The sequence below is a fragment of the Callorhinchus milii genome, unplaced genomic scaffold, assembly GCF_018977255.1.
Source record: "Callorhinchus milii isolate IMCB2004 unplaced genomic scaffold, IMCB_Cmil_1.0 Scaffold22, whole genome shotgun sequence".
Taxonomy (NCBI): domain Eukaryota; kingdom Metazoa; phylum Chordata; class Chondrichthyes; order Chimaeriformes; family Callorhinchidae; genus Callorhinchus; species Callorhinchus milii.
The window spans coordinates 5,784,796-5,806,007 of record NW_024704763.1 but is presented as its reverse complement, the minus strand read 5'-3'; the positions used below and the strand labels follow the sequence as shown (position 1 = coordinate 5,806,007).

The following is a 21,212-nucleotide window of genomic DNA, read 5'->3' as shown; positions in this document are numbered from 1 at the left end:
CATTTTAGACCCCAACTTCCAGGTCGTAACAGTGATCCTTTGTGTTTGATATAGCAACTATAATGCCAAAAAGTCTGAACGTGTTTCTCACAAGGAATTCACGTCAAGTGTAGTGACTGTGTATTTGTAGGTAGATGCAACAAGTTTAGGTCTTTGAGAAGAAAAAAACAGGACTCACGTGTTACAGTATCTAAAAACGCCCCTAATATCCACCTCTCGAACTGTTGCATTCACTAGAGGAACTTTCACCATATCTGGGCCAGCGCCAACAAGAACTAAAACACCCCCGGAACGGGTAGCCTAAAAAAAAGTTTTATACGTGAGATAAGTAAGGATGAAACAAAACAATTTTAATGGTAAATGACTTTTTCTAAGCCAATAAACAGTAATATTTTGCCCACAAAATATACAGTCAATTCGCTTTATAGTATATTTTGTGAAGCGCTTTGAGACTTCTTGAAGAAGTAATAAGGCGCTATATTCAATGCCAGGATATGTTTATTATTATTAAAACTACAGATATATTATTGCTACAGATATCATTGGTAACACAAACATAGGCAAATATCTCACGACAAATATGGAACTTGGCTCAATTTAGTGTGATACTGAACTATAAAGAGAAGGGCTCCAGCCTATGTGGCTAGTCATGTCCTTTTGATATATTAAATGCCTCTATCATATCTCCTCTCAATCTCCTCTACTTGAATGAAAAAAGACCCAATACAGTCATTTTCTCTTCATATGTATAATGGCTCATCCCCTGGATTGCCCTGGGGAGGTGATGCTCTTTTTTCTTATTTGCTTTACCAAATATAGTGATCAGGGATTCAATCTGCCCGCCCATCTGAGACAAAAAAATAACTTTCAGCAATTGGCCTGGGGCTTTGGGACCTTTTTGAGCCTAAAACGTTAATTTTTTTCATCTTTCCAGAGCGTGGATTGTGCTCAACCAACCCAACATCTTTTCCTGCTGCTCAATTATCGTAGGGGAAATTCCATTTGGAGCCAACATCTCACAATGTAATGCCAGGTGGAATTTCAGCTACTCCACGCTGAACATCATCAGTACTTACATAGATGCCGGCCTGTGTGCAAACCTCAGCCCCAGTGCACTCAATGGTTATTTCTGGCATTGATCCAAGACAAGCCTCCACTGTCTGGGCCAGGGCCTGAGGAGATTGCTTGCTGACCATCACTGTAAAGTCTGCTCCCATCTCCTTTGCCTTCTCCAACCGTTGAGTTGATAAATCTAAAAAGTTTAAAAGGAGATCTGCAATTGCCTGACAGGCCAGTTTCTAAGATCTTCAACTCACACAGATTAATAGTGGGTAGAAATACTTTTAAAATTATAGCACAACATTGCCGTTCCTGCTAATCATAATAATAACAATCCTTACATTTGATATAGCGTCTTTTACGACGGGAGGATGTCCCAAAGCGCTTCACAGGTTTCTCTTTGAAATGGCAGTGACTGTGTATGTGTAGGTGAACACGGCAGGCTAATTGCACACAGCAACATCCCACAAACAGACACGAAACGAGGAGAGGTTGAGTAGACTATGCCTATATTCTGTAGAATATAGAAGAATTAGAGGTGATCTTATAGAAACCTATAAGATTCTTAAGGGTCTTGACAGGGTAGATAGTGTGAGACTGTTTCCCCTGGTTGGAGAATTTAAAACTAGGGGTCATATTCTCAGGATTAAAGGTCAGCCCTTTAGTACTGAGTTGAGAAAACATTTCTTCACTCAGAGGGTAGCGAATTTATGGAATTCTCTACCCCAGAGGCTATGGATGCTCAGTCATTGAACATATTCAAGACTAAGATCAATAGATTTTTAAGAACTAAAGGGACTAAGGGATATGAGGATAGGGCGGGTAAATGGAATTAGGTACGAAGATCAGCCATGATCTTATTAAATAGCGGGTTAGGCTCGAGGGGCCGAATGGCCTACTCCTGCTCCTATTTTTTATGTTCTTAAGTTCTTATGAAGCGAATGACCAATTTTATTTGAGGGATTGTTGGCCAGGACACTGGAAGAAACTCCTTTCTCTTTCGAATAGTGCCGTGGGATCTTTAACGTTCACCTGAACAGGCAGATAGGATCTTGGTTTAACATCTCATCTGAAGGATGGCACCTCTGACAATGCAACACACCCCTATCACTGCATTGGAGTGTCAGCTTAGACTATGTGAGTTCAAGTCCCGACATGGAGCTTGAACCCACAACCTTTCTGAGCCAGGTTGCCCCCGTAATGGGAGTGTCCAAGACAAACATGAGGAGAATTTAGAGGCAAACCCAAGGCCATAGTTAAAAAATTTGGAAAACCAGAGTGTTTGGAGTTTAAACTAAACTGAACCACCACAACCAAATAAATGATCTTACCACAGATTGTAACTTGAGATGCTCCCATTGCCTTTGCAGCAAGCAGACACACAAGTCCAATTGGCCCTTAACAGAAAAAAGGACATCAGTTGGAATGACAAGTGCAACGCGCAGAACAGAACCGCATTGTTTACACCCTGGACAATATGCCAAATGTTAACCTTAGGCGCATACGTATACAGTTTTCTGTGGAAACACAGTAGTCTTCTAATTACAGTTCTACATCAGAGTAGATAACAATAATAATTTGCATAAACAAGCTGTTTCCCATTAGGTAAACATCCAGAAGCGTCTCCCAAAATATAATTGATTAGAAATGAATATTATTTGGAACCATAGAAATCAATAGGACAGAAGGAGGACATTTGCTGGAGGCCACATACTGAAGTAAAGTTCTGCAAGTGTTTGGGGCCCTGCAGTATCTCACCCAAGTTTCGGGGCAATTTTGCAGCCCTGTTATGAAGCGGGGTCTGTGTTTGTGGACCGAAACCATGGCGTTATAATGAGGGTCTGGCCTCCAATTAAAAATATATTAAAAGAAATACATTTGGTAAACAGCAATGCCCGATAAGAGCTGATTCACTAATACAATTTTTTTTCACATTAGGGGGAGGTCCCAAAAAGGCTATGTAGATAAGCAAGTCCAAACCTGCTCCGCAGATGAAGACTTTATTGCCCAGTGACACACCAGCTCTGCGACAGGCATGAATCCCAACAGAAAGAGGTTCTACCAATGCACCTTCCTCAAAGCTCATGTTGTCGGGCAGTCTGAAACGAGGGCAAAGAAATCATCAACACTGAATTGCCGCCTCCAACACGTGCAAATGTCTGTAATACTGAATTATTGCATGTCAATCTTTTGAGAATGGTGAGAAATGTATGAAAATAGATTTTTTCAGCACAGAGAAAATTCATCCCCCCCGCAAGACAGTGCATGACAGAGAAAGGGGAGAGAGAGAGTGATTGAGAGAGAGAGAGACAGGATGATGAGAGGGGGGGGGAGAGAGAGAGAGAGAGAAAAACAAAAAAAGGGAGAGAGATCAGAGAGAGAGGGGGGTAGAAGTGAGAACATTGTTTTGTGGTTCACTGTCAAGACAGACAATTGGACAACTGGCCTTCCTTGGCCATCCGGAGGGGGGAGCGGGTTGCAACGAGGACAGACACTGAGTGACATGCCATGCAGTTTCCTCACAGCAAGCACCCACGTTCCCCAGTGAGAAACTCCTCTACGTCTTTCATCTCCCCCTCCTCATCCTTCCTTGGGCAAGTTTCCTTACTCCACACAGAGCCTAATAATAATCCCTCCAAAACCAAAAACAATAATAAATTGGTCATTTTCAATCTACGACTGTTTGTGGGACATTGCTGTGCGCAATTGGTTGCCGCGTTCACCCACAAATATACAGTCAATTCACTTTACAGTATGTTCTGTGAAGCGCTTTCGGACGTCCTCCCAATGTGAAAAGCGCTATATCAAATGCAAGGATTATTATTATTATTATTAATGTTCCCTCCCTCCTTCCCTTCTTTCAAGATCCATCAAGACCTAACTCTTTGACCACGCTTTCAGTCATCTTTTCCCCTCCCCCTCCAACCTCCCTCGGCTCCTACCCCCCGCTCAGGCGAACAGCCAGCAGTGTTGAGCGCTTCTGTGGTCAAAGGATAAACCAGCTAAAAAATGAGGGACAAACAGTTTCATTATAATAATATAATAATCCTTGCATTTGTTGAAGTGCCTTGACACATCTCAAAGAGCTTCACAGAAAATAGTGTAAAGTGAATTGACTGTATACTTTGCAGGAGAAACACGGCAGCCAATTGCGTTACATCAGAGTCCCACAAACAGTCATGGATTGAGTGACCAAATTATTATTATTATTTTTTTTGAGGGATTATTACCCCTAGAAAGTGATCTCCCAATCGACGAACAACCGGGTTCCTGCTTACTGCTGGGTAAACTGAGGCGTGTGAAGCAAGGAAACTTGCCTAAGGTTTCTCCCTGCCCGAGAATCGAACCCGGATCCTCTCCCTTGCGAGGCAAGTGCTCTAACTAATACGCTACAAGACTCTTCCATTACTATAATAGAAGGGCACTAAAGGAAAAAAACATGCACAGTTACAGCAGAAAAGAAAGCCATTTGTCTATATTGGCTCTTTTAAAAGCAGGTTAATGTTCGAAAATTGGGAATCTTTTTATGATGGACGACGACAATAGCTTTTGCGTTATTATACATGGTGACCTGAGAAACTAACTTGTAGCAGTAGCTGGCATTGTGGACGTAGAATCGGCAAAGGTTCCCATCGCCAGGCGGTGTAGCACAACAGAAGATCGTGGGTGACAGGTTGTACCGTCCAGCTTTACAAAACTCATCATTTTCTCTGGGGACAGCAGGCTCAATGGCCACTCTGTCACCTGCAGTTGGGGAAACACAGGCACTTATTGCACAGCCCTTCAATGGGAAACAGTAATAGGGGCAAGTAATATGGATGATGAGGACTTCAGAAATCTATTTAGAAAGATGAAACAAACGAATGCAATATTTAGCACTCATCGTATGATAACCTTGTATAATAATCCATGCATATGATACAGTGCCTTTCATATAGTGAGTACAGCCTCAAAGCACTTCACAAGATTTACTGTAAAGTGTAATGACTGTGTGTTTTGTAGGCAAATGCGACAGCCAATTTGCCCAATGTCCCACAATTAGCCATGAAGTGAATGACCAATATTATCTGGGGGATTGTTGGCCAAGATACCAGGAGAAACTCCCTCTCTTTTCCAATACCATGGTATCTTTACTGTCTCCCTGAACAGGTAGATTGGACCACGGTTTAATATTTCATCTGTAGGGTGCACCTGTAAAAATACAGCACTGCCTGAGCAAATGTGTGTACAGAACCTGTATGAATTATATGTTCAATTCAATGGATTAACATGGAGAAAGCAAATTGTACTGCATGTGAAAGGTGTGATACAAATGTAGTTCGTTGTTGTTGCATATCTACATCTGTTGTGCGTGGAGGGTGCTATATAAATTCAAGTTGTTATTGTTCATCTAACCAAGGTTGGAAAATGCATTAATTTATGCAGCTGTGAATTTTACTTTGACCAAAAAACAAACTGGACTTTGCTACTGAGACATGAAATGTCTCATTATCTTCACTGCAAATCATACATCATCTGTAATTTTAAGGTTTACACATTGTGTTCTAAAGTTCTTAATCTTAGTCTTAATTTGGAAGACAATTCTTTTTAAGAACTGCAGAAAAACAGCTTCTAAACTAACACTAAATTGAAAAAAATTCTACAATCAAATTCCAATACCATGGTCTTAGTGCTGAAACCAAAGGAAAGTTTGAACCTGAGATTGGTTAGGAAACCTATGAGGCCATCAACTGTCAGGGAGATATGAGATGAATGATCAAGATGTTTTTGCTTTCACAACAACAAGAACAACAACAACAAGATGTTTTTGCTTTCAGTCTATGCTGCATCGTTTATTTTCATTAAGAAACAACTGGGTGTTTCTCTTATGTGTGGAAATGCACAATAGCATGGGTATGAAGAGCATCTTCATCAACATGTTCAAACAACAATGTCATCATAATTATTTAGGTGAAGAAATTGATTGAGGGCTATGAGCAATATAGTGCAGGAATTTGTTTTTCAACTTAGGGATGAGACAAATTGGACCAGGTTGGCCTCTTACATTCTGTATCTGTATGTCAACCCAAATTAAGAATGCTTAATCTGCTTTTTAAAACTTTTCCACCTTCTTTGACAATGCAGAATTTCAACTTCCACTTGCCTGGCTTCAGGTGTGTCACTTCACACCCTGCTTTCAGCACAGTCCCCGATGCTTCATGCCCTAAAACCATTGGCTTTCTGACAATGAAATCTCCTATCTTTCCATGTTTCCAGAAATGGACATCAGAGCCACAGATCCCAACAGAATTGATACGCAGCAGAACCTCTGAAATTGCAGCAGATTAAGAACATTAAAACTAACACATTCCCTGCATTTTATAATGTATGGACATTTTTTACATAAATTATCCATTACTATATTATATCTCGGTCTATTTTCACATTTCTGGGTGAATGATGAGATGTGGAGTACAGATCTTTCATTAAAGTTTGATTTCTTAATTCTTAAAAGCTAAGGGTAAAGGAGACAAATGTGTATTTGATGGAATTAAGTTTTACCAAGCACTCCTGGACACTACACCAAAATACAATTTGTTGTTGTTGTGACTATATAATAATATAATAGGTACTAATCTGCTGGCCAGTTTATCAAATACCTCCCACCTAACCTCATGAGGATAATGTACATCCAGATATAAAAGTGCAATCTCTGATGGTTTAATTGGTGGAGTCAATTGCTTGTGTGAAGCTGAGCCACACGGATATGGAAGTACTCAGGATTTGATTTCCAGTTTATGCTGATCTCAGCCAGGATGGCAGTAAGGAGAGCTGCATTTGGATTCATCATATGTGGTCAATTCTAACTGGAGTTCTTAATAAGGAATCCAAGAGGAGAATCCCTTCCAGTCTCTGGTGTAATGTCAATAACAACTTTTCATGTCTGGAGGATGTTCCAAGACACTAGACAGTCAGGGATTTGAACCCAAGCTAGGAGTTGGGATCAGGAGGGTTGGAGTGCAGGAAAGGTAGCGGTAGAAGGGTGACCAAAACACTAAGGTCGAAGAGGAGGGTCTTGAGATAAGCCTTGAAGGAGCCCCATTCCTGGGGAACTCTACTCCAAAACTAGATTGCAATGGAGAAAGGTTCCTGCAGATTCATGTGATGCGTTTCTGGTTTCTTTATGAAGGAATCCAGTTAGAAATGAACCAGGTGTTTGGTTGCAGTGTCTCTGGGATATAGAAGGGAAAATCATGGCAAAAGTGTCTGTTCTTCACATGAATGATTGAGCAACATGTTCTGATTTGTTTTTCAGAGAAAGTTTTTAAGGTGGGGGTGAGCATTTGAAACTGGACGAATGATAGTTCAATAATGCACAGGAACAAAGAAGAAGAATCGAGGAAGAAAAAGATTACAAAAGGTATTACCATGAGGGCCTGGGTCTGGAATTGGACGTGTTTCCTGTTGAGAGAGGAAATACACTTTTTAAAAATAATTTGATCCTTCACTTGTATAACAACAATAATCGTACAAATAATAATAATCTTTGCAATTGATATTACGCCTGATCACATTGTTGCGATGACCCAAAGCTCTTCACAGACTATACTATAAAGTGAATTGACTGTATATTTTGACTTCTACCTGATAATAATACATCTTGACTCAAAAAGAATACAAATACAACAACAAATTAAATTTGTGTGGAGCCTTTCATGTCAGGAGGATGGCCAAATGCCACTCCTTAAAAGACAATGCGCAGCGGTTCCCTTTAGATAAACAAATATGCATTCCTAGACAAGGAACTGTTCTTGAATAACATGCACTTGATATCAATCTTTTCCAGTAAGCCCAAAATAAATTTTAGTCATTACAGGCAAAATCTGTTCTAAGCTTATTGTAATTTACCCATTGTAACTTTAGTTAGCTCAATATTTACTCTTCAGTTACAACTGTTAATATACTGCTTACTGGGAAAGGGAGGCTTCTGCATAGATTCATGGTCCTGCATATATATATATATATATAATGCAAGGATTATTGTTACAATATCAGAGTCCTGTAGCGTAATGGTTAGAGCACTCGCCTCTCCAACGAGAGGTTTCATTCCCAGGCAGGGAACCCCCACACTGCAATTGGCTGCAGCGTTTCGCCCACAAATTCAAGTAAATCTGTTGGCATCAGAAGGTTCAAATCCTGGTGAGTCACTTCATCACAACATACACAGTCAATTCACTTTACAGGATATTTTGTGAAGCACTTTGAGGCATCTCAACAACATGAAAAGGCGTTATATTAAATGCAAGGATTATTATTATTAACCTTTACTCTGATTAATATCAACAACATGTCTAAAAGAATGGGCCAGGGAGTTAAAGTGGGATTGAACTGGCAATGAAGAAATGAGTCATGTAATTCCGAACACCTACTGTGGTAATAAAAAAAAATTGACGGTTGTTCAGCCTGTCTGAGTCAGGCTGTTAAAGCGATAGTTGCGACGTTTATAGTCAGTGCTAAATAATGCCATTCACTGCCGAGCACGTGTTTCCATGTGAACTTGAAAAATAAGAATATTACTTAATACTCGGTGGATAAAATATCCTTTGTTCTTGAAGGACACACTCAGCTTCACGTAATTTTGCCAGTGTTTATAGTTTCGCAGTTTTATAGTTAGGCAAGTTTCCTTACTCCACACCCGATTGATAGACGTTTTGGCAGATTGCTTTTATGGGGTAATTATCCCCTTAAAAAAAAACAGTGACTCAATTTAAAACTGTTTGTGAGATACGGCTGTGCACAAATGGCTGCCACGTTTACCCGACAAAATGCAAATTCAATTCACTTTACAGTATATTCTGGGAAGCGCTTTGAGATGCCTCGACGACCTGATAAGGTTCTATATCAAATGCAAGGATTATCATCGAAAGATTATCAAAGATTGAAAACTTACTCTTGGCTGCATCGTCCTCTCCCCCAGTGTCCCCTTCCACCCCACCCAGACCATCCACACCGCCTTCTCCGTCCGCCACGGCTCCTGCCACTCCCCCCTCCTTACACTCCTGTGCCCCCATTTCTCCCTCCTCCCGCGCAACCACAATCACCCACATGAAGTTCACCACCTGCTGCTTCAACCCCCTCCCCACGCAGCTGCTGGTCACTCAACTACCCCTCCTCTCCCCCCTGGTGTCCAACACGGTCAACCAGTTTATTTCCTCAGGCTCTGTTCCACTCTTTCTGAAAACCGCTGTTATCACACCCCTCCTCAAAAAAAATACCCTCAATCCCTCTAATCTCTCACACTTCGATCCCATTTTCAACCTACTCTTTCTTGCTAAAGTCCTGGAACACATTGTTGCAGGTCAACTTGGGTCACACCTCTCCCTCCACTCCCTCGTCAAGTCCCTGAAGTCTGGTTTTCGCCCTGCCCACAGCACACAGACAGTGCTTGTCAAAGTCACAAACGACATTCTCTCTATCAGTCACCAGGCCTTCCTCTGCCTCCTCGTCCTCCTGGACAAAAGTCGACCACGCCTTCCTCCTCCACCGCCTCTCCTCCCTCATCCACCTTATTGGGACCGCAATCTCATGGTTTGAGTTCTACTTAACCAACCGCCTCCATTTCATCTCGGCAAACAATTGGTCTTCCCATCTCTACCCAGTCACCTATAGGGTTCCCCAGGGCTCCATCCTTGGCCTCTTCTTTTCCTCATCTACATGATCCCTCATCTGCAGACACTGGGTAAACTTCCACAGGTATGCGGATGACACCAAATCTACTTTGCTTCCTCCAGCATCGACTCCAGGTCCGTTGATGTTCTGTCAGACATCAGGGCCTGGATAAGTGCAAACTTCCCGCAGCTGAATGTGGACTAGAAAGAAACATTACTCCTTGGCTCCCTTCAACATCTTCACTCCTGTGGATTTGAACTCCTCAAACTCCGTGGGCTCTCCCTCAGACTCACCGAACTAGTGCGCAACCTAGGCATCTGGTTTGACCCCCAATTGTCCCTCCTCCCCTACATCTGGTCCCTGACCAGGTTCGCCTTCCTCCACCTCCGCTACATTGCCCACCTCCAACCATACTTTACCTCAAATGCAGCCAAAATTCTTGTGCATGCGTTCCCGCCTGGATTACTCAAACGCACTCCTCGCCGGTCTTCCCAGCTCCACTATTCAAAAAATCCTGCTCATCTCACCAGTTCTGGCCAGGCTTCACTGGCTTCCCATCACCAAACAGATAGACATCAAGATCCTCACACTCATGTTCAAATCCACGCACACCCTGGCACCTCTCTAACTATCCGACCTCCTCACTCCCCAATTCACCATCTGGCGCCTCCACTCAACTGGTATTGTGGTGTCTCCTGCTTGTCACTTGCACCCTCCACTCTAACATTGGAGGTCGCGCTATCAGCCACTATGCCCAAAGCTCTGGAACACTCTCCCTCAATCCCTCCTCCTTGCCCTCCCTCTCCCCTTTTCCAAGTCCTGCCTGAAAACTTTCCTTTTCGACTGTGCTTACGGTCACCAACCCCACCCCTACCCCAGCTCCGAGTTAGCCTCCGCCACTATTAAGTGCTCTGAGACACTATCCTGTGTGGAGAGCGCTATATAAGTGCAAGATGTTGTTGATAGTAGTAGTACAGAGTGAACGTATCCAGTGGTCTCTGTCTGGCCAGAGGTAGTGTCCACCTCTCCCACTCCCAACTAACACTGTACTCAATGCTTGCACTAAGAAGCCAACTGGGCATTGGATTGGCATTGGATCTCTCAGATTGAAACTTTGGTTAGCAGCTTAACGAAACATTGGGATATTGTGGAACATGAAGCATCATAATTCCTGTAATGCTTGATGCAAGGTGATATGTTTAAGTACTGGAATCTTAGCTGTACATATCAAATGACATGGTTACCTTTCATCTTTCATTTCCCTGCCCTCCCCTCCTCTCTTGAACGGATTTCACTCCTTCTTTTCTTCTACTGGTACTTCATGGGTGTTCCCAGATACCTTTACTAAGTGGCCATTATTCTTGTGTGAGCTTTAAGAGTGAGTGCTGATGTGCTGATCAGTCCTAGACCGAACACTCCACCCATAACTCCACCAATATCCTCACTCAATATCCATACACTATGCTTTTCAACAAGGGGGTCTGGATAGCAACCAAGAACAAGAACACTTGACTATTCTGTTTTCCCTTCACTTGTGTCTTTAACCACAATTAATAGAACTTTTGGAGAAATTAACGAAATTTATGTTGGGGCGTGTGGTACGTGCAAGGAACAGACTCTATTGTTCAAATAATCTTATCTCTCATCTTGCGGGTCGACATTTACTGATGCTAGTAAGGTGCAATTAGTATTGTTATGTGGAGATATTATGAATTATGCCACAAATATTTAGCTGCACTACCCAAACTTTACAAAAAAGTGTTCTCTTTCCCAAGATTTGGTAATAATTGCAAATCAATAATTGAATTCACCCTGACCTAACCCATTCACTTTGGGTGTAGGAGCAGTGAACCTTTAGATATTTGTTTTCCTGTTTTGCAGGCTTATTTGCAAATGTAATAGCTAAGAACTGTATGTTCAAGGTTGATGTATATCACTTGCGCAATAGGAGAAGAGTTTAACCCGACACTTTGTTATGAGGTGCAAACTCTACTTTTAAGTAGAGAATTAAGCATATCTGGTGTGTGGTGACAAATGCATATTGGATTTTCTCCCTCTGCTCCTGAAGGAATTTTGACTCTTTATCCTTTCCCTGCAGTATTTTTCTATTGACATCAATTGTTCACCAGTATTTTGCAACAACAACAGCAGCTTGCATTTATATAGCATTTCTCACACAGGGTAGCATCCCAGAACGCTTGACAGTGGTTGAGCACGATGCCGAGCTGAGCGGATGGGGGAGAGGTGACTGTAGGCACGGTCGAAGAGAAAGGTCTTCAGCAACGACCTGAAGATGGGGAAAGAGGGGGCAAAAGCTGAGGTATTGAGGGAGAGTGTTCCAGAGTTTCGGGGCATAGTGGCTAAAGGTGTGGCCATCAATAGTGGAACGGAGGGCACAAGGGACAAGCAGAAGGCCGAAGCCAGTCGAGCGGAGGCAGTTGGTAGTGGGTTAGGGAGTAAGGATGTCAGAGAGTTAGGGAGGTGCCAGGGCATGAAGGGATTTGAAAACAAGTGTGAGGATCTTGAAATCGAAATTTGCAAATCGTTCTTCAAGTGCGAACTTTGAGAGTGACAATAGAACGTGGATACCTGCACCCCTTTCAGTAACATGACCGTTTCTGCACAGCAGGCTCCAATGTGACTCACAAGAAAATCCAGTTATGCGTCTGCTTGTGCTAAGGTTACTAGGGACGTGATTTACTCTCACAGATATTGTGTTCCACACATACCGCCTTGTGTGTGTGCATGCAACTTTGCACGTGTAAAATTGGATTTTTTTCCAGTAAAGTGCGAACAGATTTTGATACTTTTATACAGCCTACAGCTAGAGTTAGAAAAGAGATAGATAATAATAATCATTGCATTTGATATAGCACTTTTCACGTTTTCTAGACGTCTCAAAGCGCTTCACAGAATATATTAAGTGAGTTGACTGTATATTTGTGGACGAAACATGGCAGCCAATTGCGCACAGCAGTGTCCCACAAACAGTCGTGGATTGAAGTGACCAATTTATTATTGTTTTTTTTAAATTTTATTATCAGGTGTGTAAAGTAAAGAAACATGCCCAAGGTTTTGCTCTGCTGGGAATCGAATCCAGGTCATTCGCTTGAAAGGCGAGTGCTCTAACCACTGAGCTCCAGGACTCCATGGAGGTACAAAGTTATTATATTTGTATATAGGGAGATAGAAAAATAGAAACTGAGACAGACAAACAGACAGTGAGAGAGAAAGACAGAGAAAAACACAGAGAAGAAAGAGAGGTAGAAAGCAAGAGTCAGACAGATAAAGTGACAGAGAGAATACGAGAGAGGGAAAAAATGGTTGGCAGTGTGATATTATACACTACAGTAAACCTCAAATAAGTCATATCAGTTGGGATCATACATTTAATATGACTTATGCAAAGTATGGGTTATGTGAAATTTGCATAAGTTGTAAGAAATTCAACAGGACTTGGGCAGATCTATACGATTTATACAGATCAGACTTAAGCGACTTTCACTGTATTCAATTTTTAGTTAGCCAATTAGTATTTTGCATGGTCTCCAATTATCTGCATTGATATTCATAATGGTGCCGGATGCAACTAGTACTTATCCTCCTCTGTTCGCCACCCGTGTAGCAAGGCTGGAGTGGTGCCTCTGGATAATACATAGGAGCAGGAACCCTTCCGATATCCAAAGCACTGCAGTCCTGGCTGAGATCAGCTGACTTGGCACTGTTTGGAGATAGAACCAGGTATAGCTGAGCTACTCACTGAGTAATGTGCCAATTCAGTGGGGGAGCTTTCAATGCATCTCCAGTTGAACTTTGGAACACCACATGTTGCTGAGGATCAGTGTTGCTTCATGACAACGAGCTATGTTTGTCAGAGGTCAGGAGTGAATTATCAATCTTGCGTGCATTGACATTGCCAAACATACCCCTGGATAATTGGACTGGCACAAAGTAATGGCAAATGAGCTCAAAAGGATAGTTTAGCTTGGCTTTAGAATTCATGTTTTAAAGCTACAGATAAGAACTTTGCAAAGTTCTTTCATGCAATAATATCCTTACACAAAGGTGACCCATCAACATGAGGCATAGAAGTGTTTATTTTTGACTGCTTTTAAAAATTGTAAAAGCATTGCAACAGTCCTGACTACACAATTATCACAAAACAGTTCTTCCCTGTGAGCCTATCGCAGCAGTTAGCCTTCCATACCTTATTCCTTAAAGTGCCGGTAACGACACAAAGTTAGGTAGGGTGTTAAACAATGAGAAGGATAGTAGCCAACTGCAGGAAGACATAGACAGAATGGTAAAATGGGCAGACACATGGCAGATGAATTTCAATGTGGAGAAATGCGAAGTAATGCATTTTGGTAGAAAAAATGAGGGGAGGCAATATAGGCTGGTAATACAATCTTAAGGGGGGGGTAAAAGAGCAGAGAGACCTGGGGGTGAAGGTAAATGAGTCCTTGATGGTGGCAGGACAGGTAGATAAAGTTGTAAAAAGGGCATACGGGATGCTAGGCTTTATAAATAAGGGCATAGAGTACAAGAGTCAGGAGGTTATGATTAACCCATATAAAACACTGGTTAGGCCTCAGTTAGAATACTGCGCCCAGTTCCGGGCACCACACTATAGGAAGGATGTTAAGGCATTGGAAAGGGCGCAGAGGAGATTTACGAGGATGGTACCAGGAATGAGGGACCTTGATGATGAGGAAAGGCTGGAGAGGCCGGGATTATTCTCAATGGAGCAGAAAAGGTTACGAGGAGACCTAATAGAGGTCTTCAAAATCATGAGGGGATTTGATATTTTAGAAAGGGAAAAACTGTTTCCACTGGTGGGTGTGTCGGTGACTCGAGGTCACAGATTTAAAATACTCTCTAAAAGAAGCAGAGGGGAGGTGAGAAGAAATGTTTTCACGCAGCGAGTTGTTCGAATCTGGAACGCATTGCCTGAAAGGGTGGTGGAGGCCGATTCGATAACTACATTTAAAAACGCGGTGGATGGGTATTTGAGGGGGACGGGTTTGCAGGGTTATGGGGAAAGGGCTGGGGAGTGGGACTGACATTACATTGCTCTTTTCAAAGAGCTGGCACAGACTCGATGGGCCGAATGGCCTCTTTTTGTGCTGTATGATTCTGATGTAACCACTTTAAAATGTAGATATTGAAACAGTACATCAGGCATAGCTTTGAACAGAGCTAAATTTATAATGGCAGAAGATTGGGGAGGATGAGAGATACAGAGCAATGACATATAGGAAACTGGAGGACACAGACTGCCTACAGTAGTCTTTTAATGTCTTGTACAATCCTTTGTTTCCTCCATCTCTAATTATGTCTCTGGAATTCCTTTCCAAAATTCTGCTGCCTCACACCCTCCTCCCCTATTTTTAAAACCCTCCTAAAAATCTACTTCTGCAACTGAAAGCACAGTTGAAAAGGTAGCTTTTTAGGGGGTTACCCTACTTTCGCTCCTCACCCACTAGCCAAGGTTTCCACTCTATCTGTGTAAATCATTTTGAAACATTATTCTACATGAAAGACACTGTACAAGTGAACATTGTTAATCTATCTGCGGGCTACCTATTGTAATGCTGATTAGCTGAAGTACTAACTCTCAGCCATTCCCCAAAGAGGCTAACAAAAAAATCACATCAGACAGGACTTGGATAAAAATCTAAACCAATGTATATCGTAATGATAATCTTTGCATTTGACACAGTCAATTATCTTCAAACTAACTGCTATTTTCCTGTAATCAGCAGGGTATAATCTCTTGCTAATGTTTGGTATATCTAGGCAAATTAGGCCACCAATTTGAGCAAAGTCCAGTCTGACAAATCACCAATTTAAATAAACTCAGTCCCAATAGCAACAATGCCTCTTTCAAAAAACAGTAACGGCGTAATTAGAATTTAATTTTAAAAAAGGTATTTTTAAAACTTAGCGATGAGATGTCAATCTGAAAAAAACTAGTCAGTTGAAAAACGGAATCAGTATACTAATTTATTATAATTCATGGTTGATTCCAACCTCCGTTCTTTTGACATTCACTCCCAAAGATCTTCAACAAATAAATACATGAAAGTGCAATTGTCTGTGCCAGTTTCTCAACAATAACGTCCGCTTATACAGCTCCTTTCATATAGGATAAAATCTTGAAGTGCTTTATAGAGACAGAGTTGCAAGCAGAGTAAGGGGGCAGGGTACGAGGTAGATGGCTGAAGCCATGGTTGAAGAGCTAGGTTTTTGCAAGGGTTTTGAAAACAGGGAAAGAGGCAGAGAGATTTGGGGGTGAGAGTTCCAGAAACAGGGTAATAACCTCTTGCTAACATTTAGCAGCTTCACCCAGATCCAACTAATTTCCTACACAGTATAAGAAAGGGGAAAAGCGATTACCAATCTCAGGTCTTCTGCAGCATGGACCACCACAGCCAGGTTCTCCTGCATCTCCTCCATCCTCTGTCCCTCAGGTGAAGCTTGCTCGGTGGGCTCTACGAAAACAGTTGATCTCTTCCAGCTACGTTCAAAGTGACTCTTTTTTTTTGCTGACTGTTGCTTTGGAGTTGAAAGTTCAGTTTAGTTTGTGCTTCTATTTGAACAAAGTTTATCAGTGTCCAAGGTAGTCTGTGTTCCCACTATTTCACTAGTTCTCCTGTGTTTCACAAGTTAGCAAGTCAGAATTAAGATTAGCTTTAACCTCTCCTGTGCCACAATGATGTAACGCTGATTGAGAAATTGAAAACGTTAAAGTTTACCAAGATCATGTCTACATCACAACCATATAAAATTAGAAGGCAAATTTTTCATTGAAATAGCACCCTACCTTCAAACTTAGTTACTGGGTCCCAAGAGTCAGAAAAATTAACATGAGAAGGAAAGGGTACAAACTATAAATAACAATAATCCTTACATTTGATATAGCATCTTTTCACGTCTTCTAGACGTCTCAAAGCGCTTAAGAGAATAGACTGTAAAGTGACTTGACTATATTTGCCGGCGAGTTTGTAAAGTTACTGTGTCATGAAATAGTCTTTATAAGAAAAAGTAAATTCAAAGAGAGAGATTCAGGAAGGAAAAATAGGGCTAAAAGGAGAAGATGAGCCAGTTAGTAAATGCATTCCCTGGTACACAGAAACTGAAAGATTGGATCCTGATCTCAGTGCTGTCAGCTGAGCTCAGCCAGCACAGCGGTCGGGTCTACAAATTGGCCTCAGCCATCTTGATTTAGAAAGGGACAAACACAGCTTCCTGATCTGAATAGCCTTCTCCTTATATGGAGTGAGGGAGAGATAAGTGGGGTCTCCTTGGAGGCGAGCTGGCAAAATATGACTGGCCTAGAGGTCTGTCAAAAAGTACGGCTGTAGTTAAACATATTACACAGCAAGATACACACATCTATCCAAGTTCCAGTTTCCGAATACAGGCCATGGCTGTGACATCTAAGGCAAATGTATTTGTACATTCCTCCATATGGGTTGGCCTCATGTTCTTTCTCTTGGCTTGAGATAAGGAAATAACAACAACAACTTGGATTTATATAGCGCCCTCCATGCCGGACGGCGTTTCAGAGCTCTTTACAGTAATGGATCCCGGGACCGAGCCAGGGGTAGGGGGAGGACCAAAGGCGCGGTCGAAAAGAAAGGTCCTCAGCAGAGACCTGAAAATCGGAAGGGAGGGAGCGAGACGAAGGGAGTGAGGAAGGCAATTCCAGAGCCTCGGGGCATAGTGGCTGAAGGCACGGCCACTGAGGGTGGAGCGGAGGACTTGGGGGATGAAGAGGAGGCCAGACCCGGAGGAACAAAGGTAACAGTTACTGTTTTGAGGAGAGAGCAGATCAGAGAGGTCGGGGGGTGCAGAGGAATGCAGGGACTTGAATACAAGGGTGAGGATTTTGAAATCGATCCTCTCTGGGATAGGCAGCCAGTGCAGTCTGGCAAGGACTGGGACGATCGGGGAGAGGAGTTTTGTGTGGGTGAGGCCGGCGAGAGGGTGTTTGAGTAGTCCAGCCGAGAGGTGACAAAAACATGGACCAGGGCCTCAGCAGCCCCTGGGGAGAGGCATTGGCGGAGACGGGGGATGCATCGGAGGTGGTAGAAGGTGGTGCTGGTGAGGGACCGGATGTGGGGAAGGAAGGCTAATTGGGGGTCAAATCCAACGCCTAGGTTGCGTACGGACTTGGAGAGTTTCAGGGGGAGGTCGGGCAGGTGGAGGAGGCGAGAGCCGTGAGATTCCAGACGCCAACAAGAGCCAAAGAGTATGGCTTCCGTCTTGTCAACGTTCAGCTGAAGGAAGTTTGCGCTCATCCAGCCCCTGAGATCTGACAGGCAGGCTGACAGAACATCAGGGGACTGGGGGTCACAAAGAGATGGTGGAAAAACAGAGTTGGGTGTTATCTGCATACATGTGGAAAGGTAGGGGGCCCCATGTCTATGGATGACATCCCCAAGAGGGAGCATGTAGATCAGAAAGAGGAGGAAATAAGCTCTTAAATTAGTAATCGTAACCTCGTGACTTTACTCACCGAGTAAATGTGGTAATAATAATAATGTTCATACCTGATTTGGGGAGCAAAACAATTGTTGTCACAAAATCATACTTTTGTACGCAAATGTGGTAATGACATATAAGAAACTGGAGGACACAGACTGCTTGCAATAGTAGGCACACCTAAAGGCACACTTACTGCCATTGATTTGACTGGCATCAATCTGCAGCAGCCATTACTAACCATTGATTCCTTCTGTGTCTCCAGAGTAGGGTCAACTGGAGAGCCTTAAGCCTGAGGCACACAACGCCATGGGGTTGCAGGACCAGGGAGAGCCTTGAGGAAAGCTCAGAGTGGGCAGGGGAGGCTGGAAACTGTCCCTTTTCTTGTTTAATAATCTGCCTCAGATGACTGTGGCTTGTCACTCCATCTGAGTTTGTAACAAAGTAAAAAAACTTTCACATTTAAAATGAAGTGTTGTGATGTCGGAAGTGCCGCCTTCAAAAGAGGCTTTGAAATGAAGATCCTATCTCCGTTGGCCTTTCAAGATGCCATGGTATTGTTTGGAAGAAGAGCAAGGAGTTCTCATGTTATCTTGGCCAATATTCCTTCCTTGTCCAATTTCAAGGAACCCATTACATTTGGGCATTTATCTCAGTGTAGTTTGTGGAATGTTGTTGTGACAGATCCATCACCACAATTGCACATATGTAACATGTCACTGCTTCAAAGTAATTCCTTTTGTGAAGTACGGTACTTTGTGTCATTTCAGCAGGTGATAGATAAAATACCCATATATTATTGTTACTAGAACAAAGACAGGGTTGCGCAAATGGAGCCTGTATTGCATTCTGTTCATGTGAGATTGTTGCAGTTGCCTTTCCTCCTTCTAAGTTCGCACAGACAATCCCGTCCCACACCCCTGTAATCTATGATCGGAACATAGTGATTCCTCTTTACTAATTGGGCAGTTTTTGGTCCAGAAAATCCCTTAGTCGCAAACTATTATGCTGAGTCCTAGGCAGGGGGTGAATAATTCCTCTCCCCACCCTCCCACCACCACCTCTGTGGACTCAGCACAACAACAACTTGCATTCATATAGCACCCCTCAAGTAGGGTAGACTCCCAGAGCGCTTGACAGTGACGGAGCTTGACACCGGCCCAGGGTAAGGGGAAAGGTAACTCTAGGCACGGTCAAAGAGGAAGGTCTTCAGGCGCGACCTAAAGATGGGGAAGGATGGGGCAAGACGGAGGGATTGAGAGAGAGTGTTCACAACCCTGCCAGTCGAGCAGAGACGCTGGATGGTGGAATGGGGAGTGAGATGGTCGGAGAGGTAGGGAGGTGCCAGAGAGTAAAGGGATTTGAATACAAGCCAACAGTTATGCTTGCAGATCTTTGTGCTGATTTAATTCAGTCGGCTGAAACAGCATTGAAATACTTCCTGTAAGAAATCAAATTAACGTCAGATTATATCGGGGGAAAGGAAAGATGGAGATAATTTTTTTTATATAAGCCAGAAAGAAGAAGCAATTCAATGCGTCATCCTCCAATAGCAATAATTAACTCACTGGATCTGCAATTCAATAAGCAAATATAAATCATAACCACTCAGCAAATAACAAAAGCCCCATTTATATACAATATAACACACAAACAATCCAGTCAATTACCCTTTCAGCAGAGCAATCCTGCTATGCCTCAGTGAAATCTCTGCTTGCGGTTCAGCGTTCACCCTGGCAGCTACTGGAACGTCTAAGCTGTTCACTCAACAGTATCTGACAAGAACAGCTGGCTATTTTAAACTGTCTATTTTCAACCCATTAAATGACAACTCAAGAAAGGCTTTGAAGCATAGGTTGTTTTCCAACACATTAATTATATGTCATATTTTCGCTCACAATATAAAAAGTCAATTCACTTTACAGTATGTTCCGTGAAACGCTTTGAGATATCTCGAAGGCATGATAAGACGTTCTCTCAAATGCAAGGATTATTATCTGGTCTGGCTCATAAAATTTACAGCAACATTACTCCAGAAAACAGTAATGCCTTAATGAGATAACAGACAAGTTACATCATCCTTCATCAGGCAAATGATGACTTACACGCCTAGATGACAGAGGATAATAATAATAATAATAGTAATCCCTGCAGTTAATACAGTGTTTGTCATGTTGGTAGGCTGCCTCAAAGCACTCCAAGCATTTTACTGTAAAGTTCAATCTGTGATTGTGAATATGTGGGTGAAAATGGCAGACCATTGTGCACAGTAATGTTCCACCACAAACAGCCATGACCAATCTGGGAGATTGTTGGCCAGAGCACCAAAATTCCCTTCTCTTTTCGAATAGCGTCACGGGATCTTTAACACCCACCTGAACAATAATTATGTGTTTATTGTTAAACAGTTTATTCACAGCACACTCACAGCTATTGTTTGTTTTAAGACAAAAGAGTAAAGTCTGTGACCCCAAAAATTCAGATAAAATGATTGATTTTAGGTAATGGTTGCCACTGTAGGATTAGTTCAACTAACTTCTCCACACTCCAATGTCAGAGACATTCTGACACGTAGACCAGGCTGCGTTTTCAGACCAAAGTTCTTGCAGTTTATAACTGCAATTGAAACTTTCAACATTGATTAATGGCTTCTGATTTATGTAACCTATCATATTACAATGTCATTGAATAAACCCTTAAATTTTATCTAATAAACCCTCATAAAATAACTGACAAACACAAAGCAATAAAATTATTGATCTCTGTGTAGAGAACAGATATTACGTCGGACAACTACGAATTCAACTCTTTGCCATACCTGTTGATATATCAAATGATGAAAATGTAACATCTACAATCTGATAGAAATCAGAGTCCAACAGTGTTGATTTCATCAGTACAGTAAAAATAACATGCATTTTTGTAGCACCTCATTAAATCACAGGTAATTACTGTCAAGTGGAACGACTGTTTGTGTAGTGCAACACAACAGTCTGCACTATCAAGGTCATGAG

The 21,212-nt window shown here is 42.3% G+C and overlaps 1 protein-coding gene across 3 annotated transcripts in view; it reads right to left on the bottom strand.

Moving 5' to 3' along the window:
- Positions 1–21,212, bottom strand: part of sord (sorbitol dehydrogenase) — a 46,177-nt gene that overhangs the window by 5,045 nt on the left and 19,920 nt on the right. For 2 of the 3 annotated variants that reach the window (XM_007908983.2, XM_007908991.2), the window contains 8 exons: positions 16,108–16,266; positions 7,467–7,500; positions 6,203–6,367; positions 4,644–4,803; positions 3,040–3,158; positions 2,391–2,456; positions 1,077–1,252; positions 179–300 (listed from right to left, as the gene is read on the bottom strand). In XM_007908983.2, the coding sequence (XP_007907174.1) occupies positions 179–300; positions 1,077–1,252; positions 2,391–2,456; positions 3,040–3,158; positions 4,644–4,803; positions 6,203–6,367; positions 7,467–7,500; positions 16,108–16,266 (1,001 nt within the window). Of the gene's footprint in view, positions 1–178; positions 301–1,076; positions 1,253–2,390; positions 2,457–3,039; positions 3,159–4,643; positions 4,804–6,202; positions 6,368–7,466; positions 7,521–13,304; positions 13,465–16,107; positions 16,267–21,212 lie in introns of those variants that run through there. The other variant, XM_007908999.1, reaches the window with a different exon arrangement.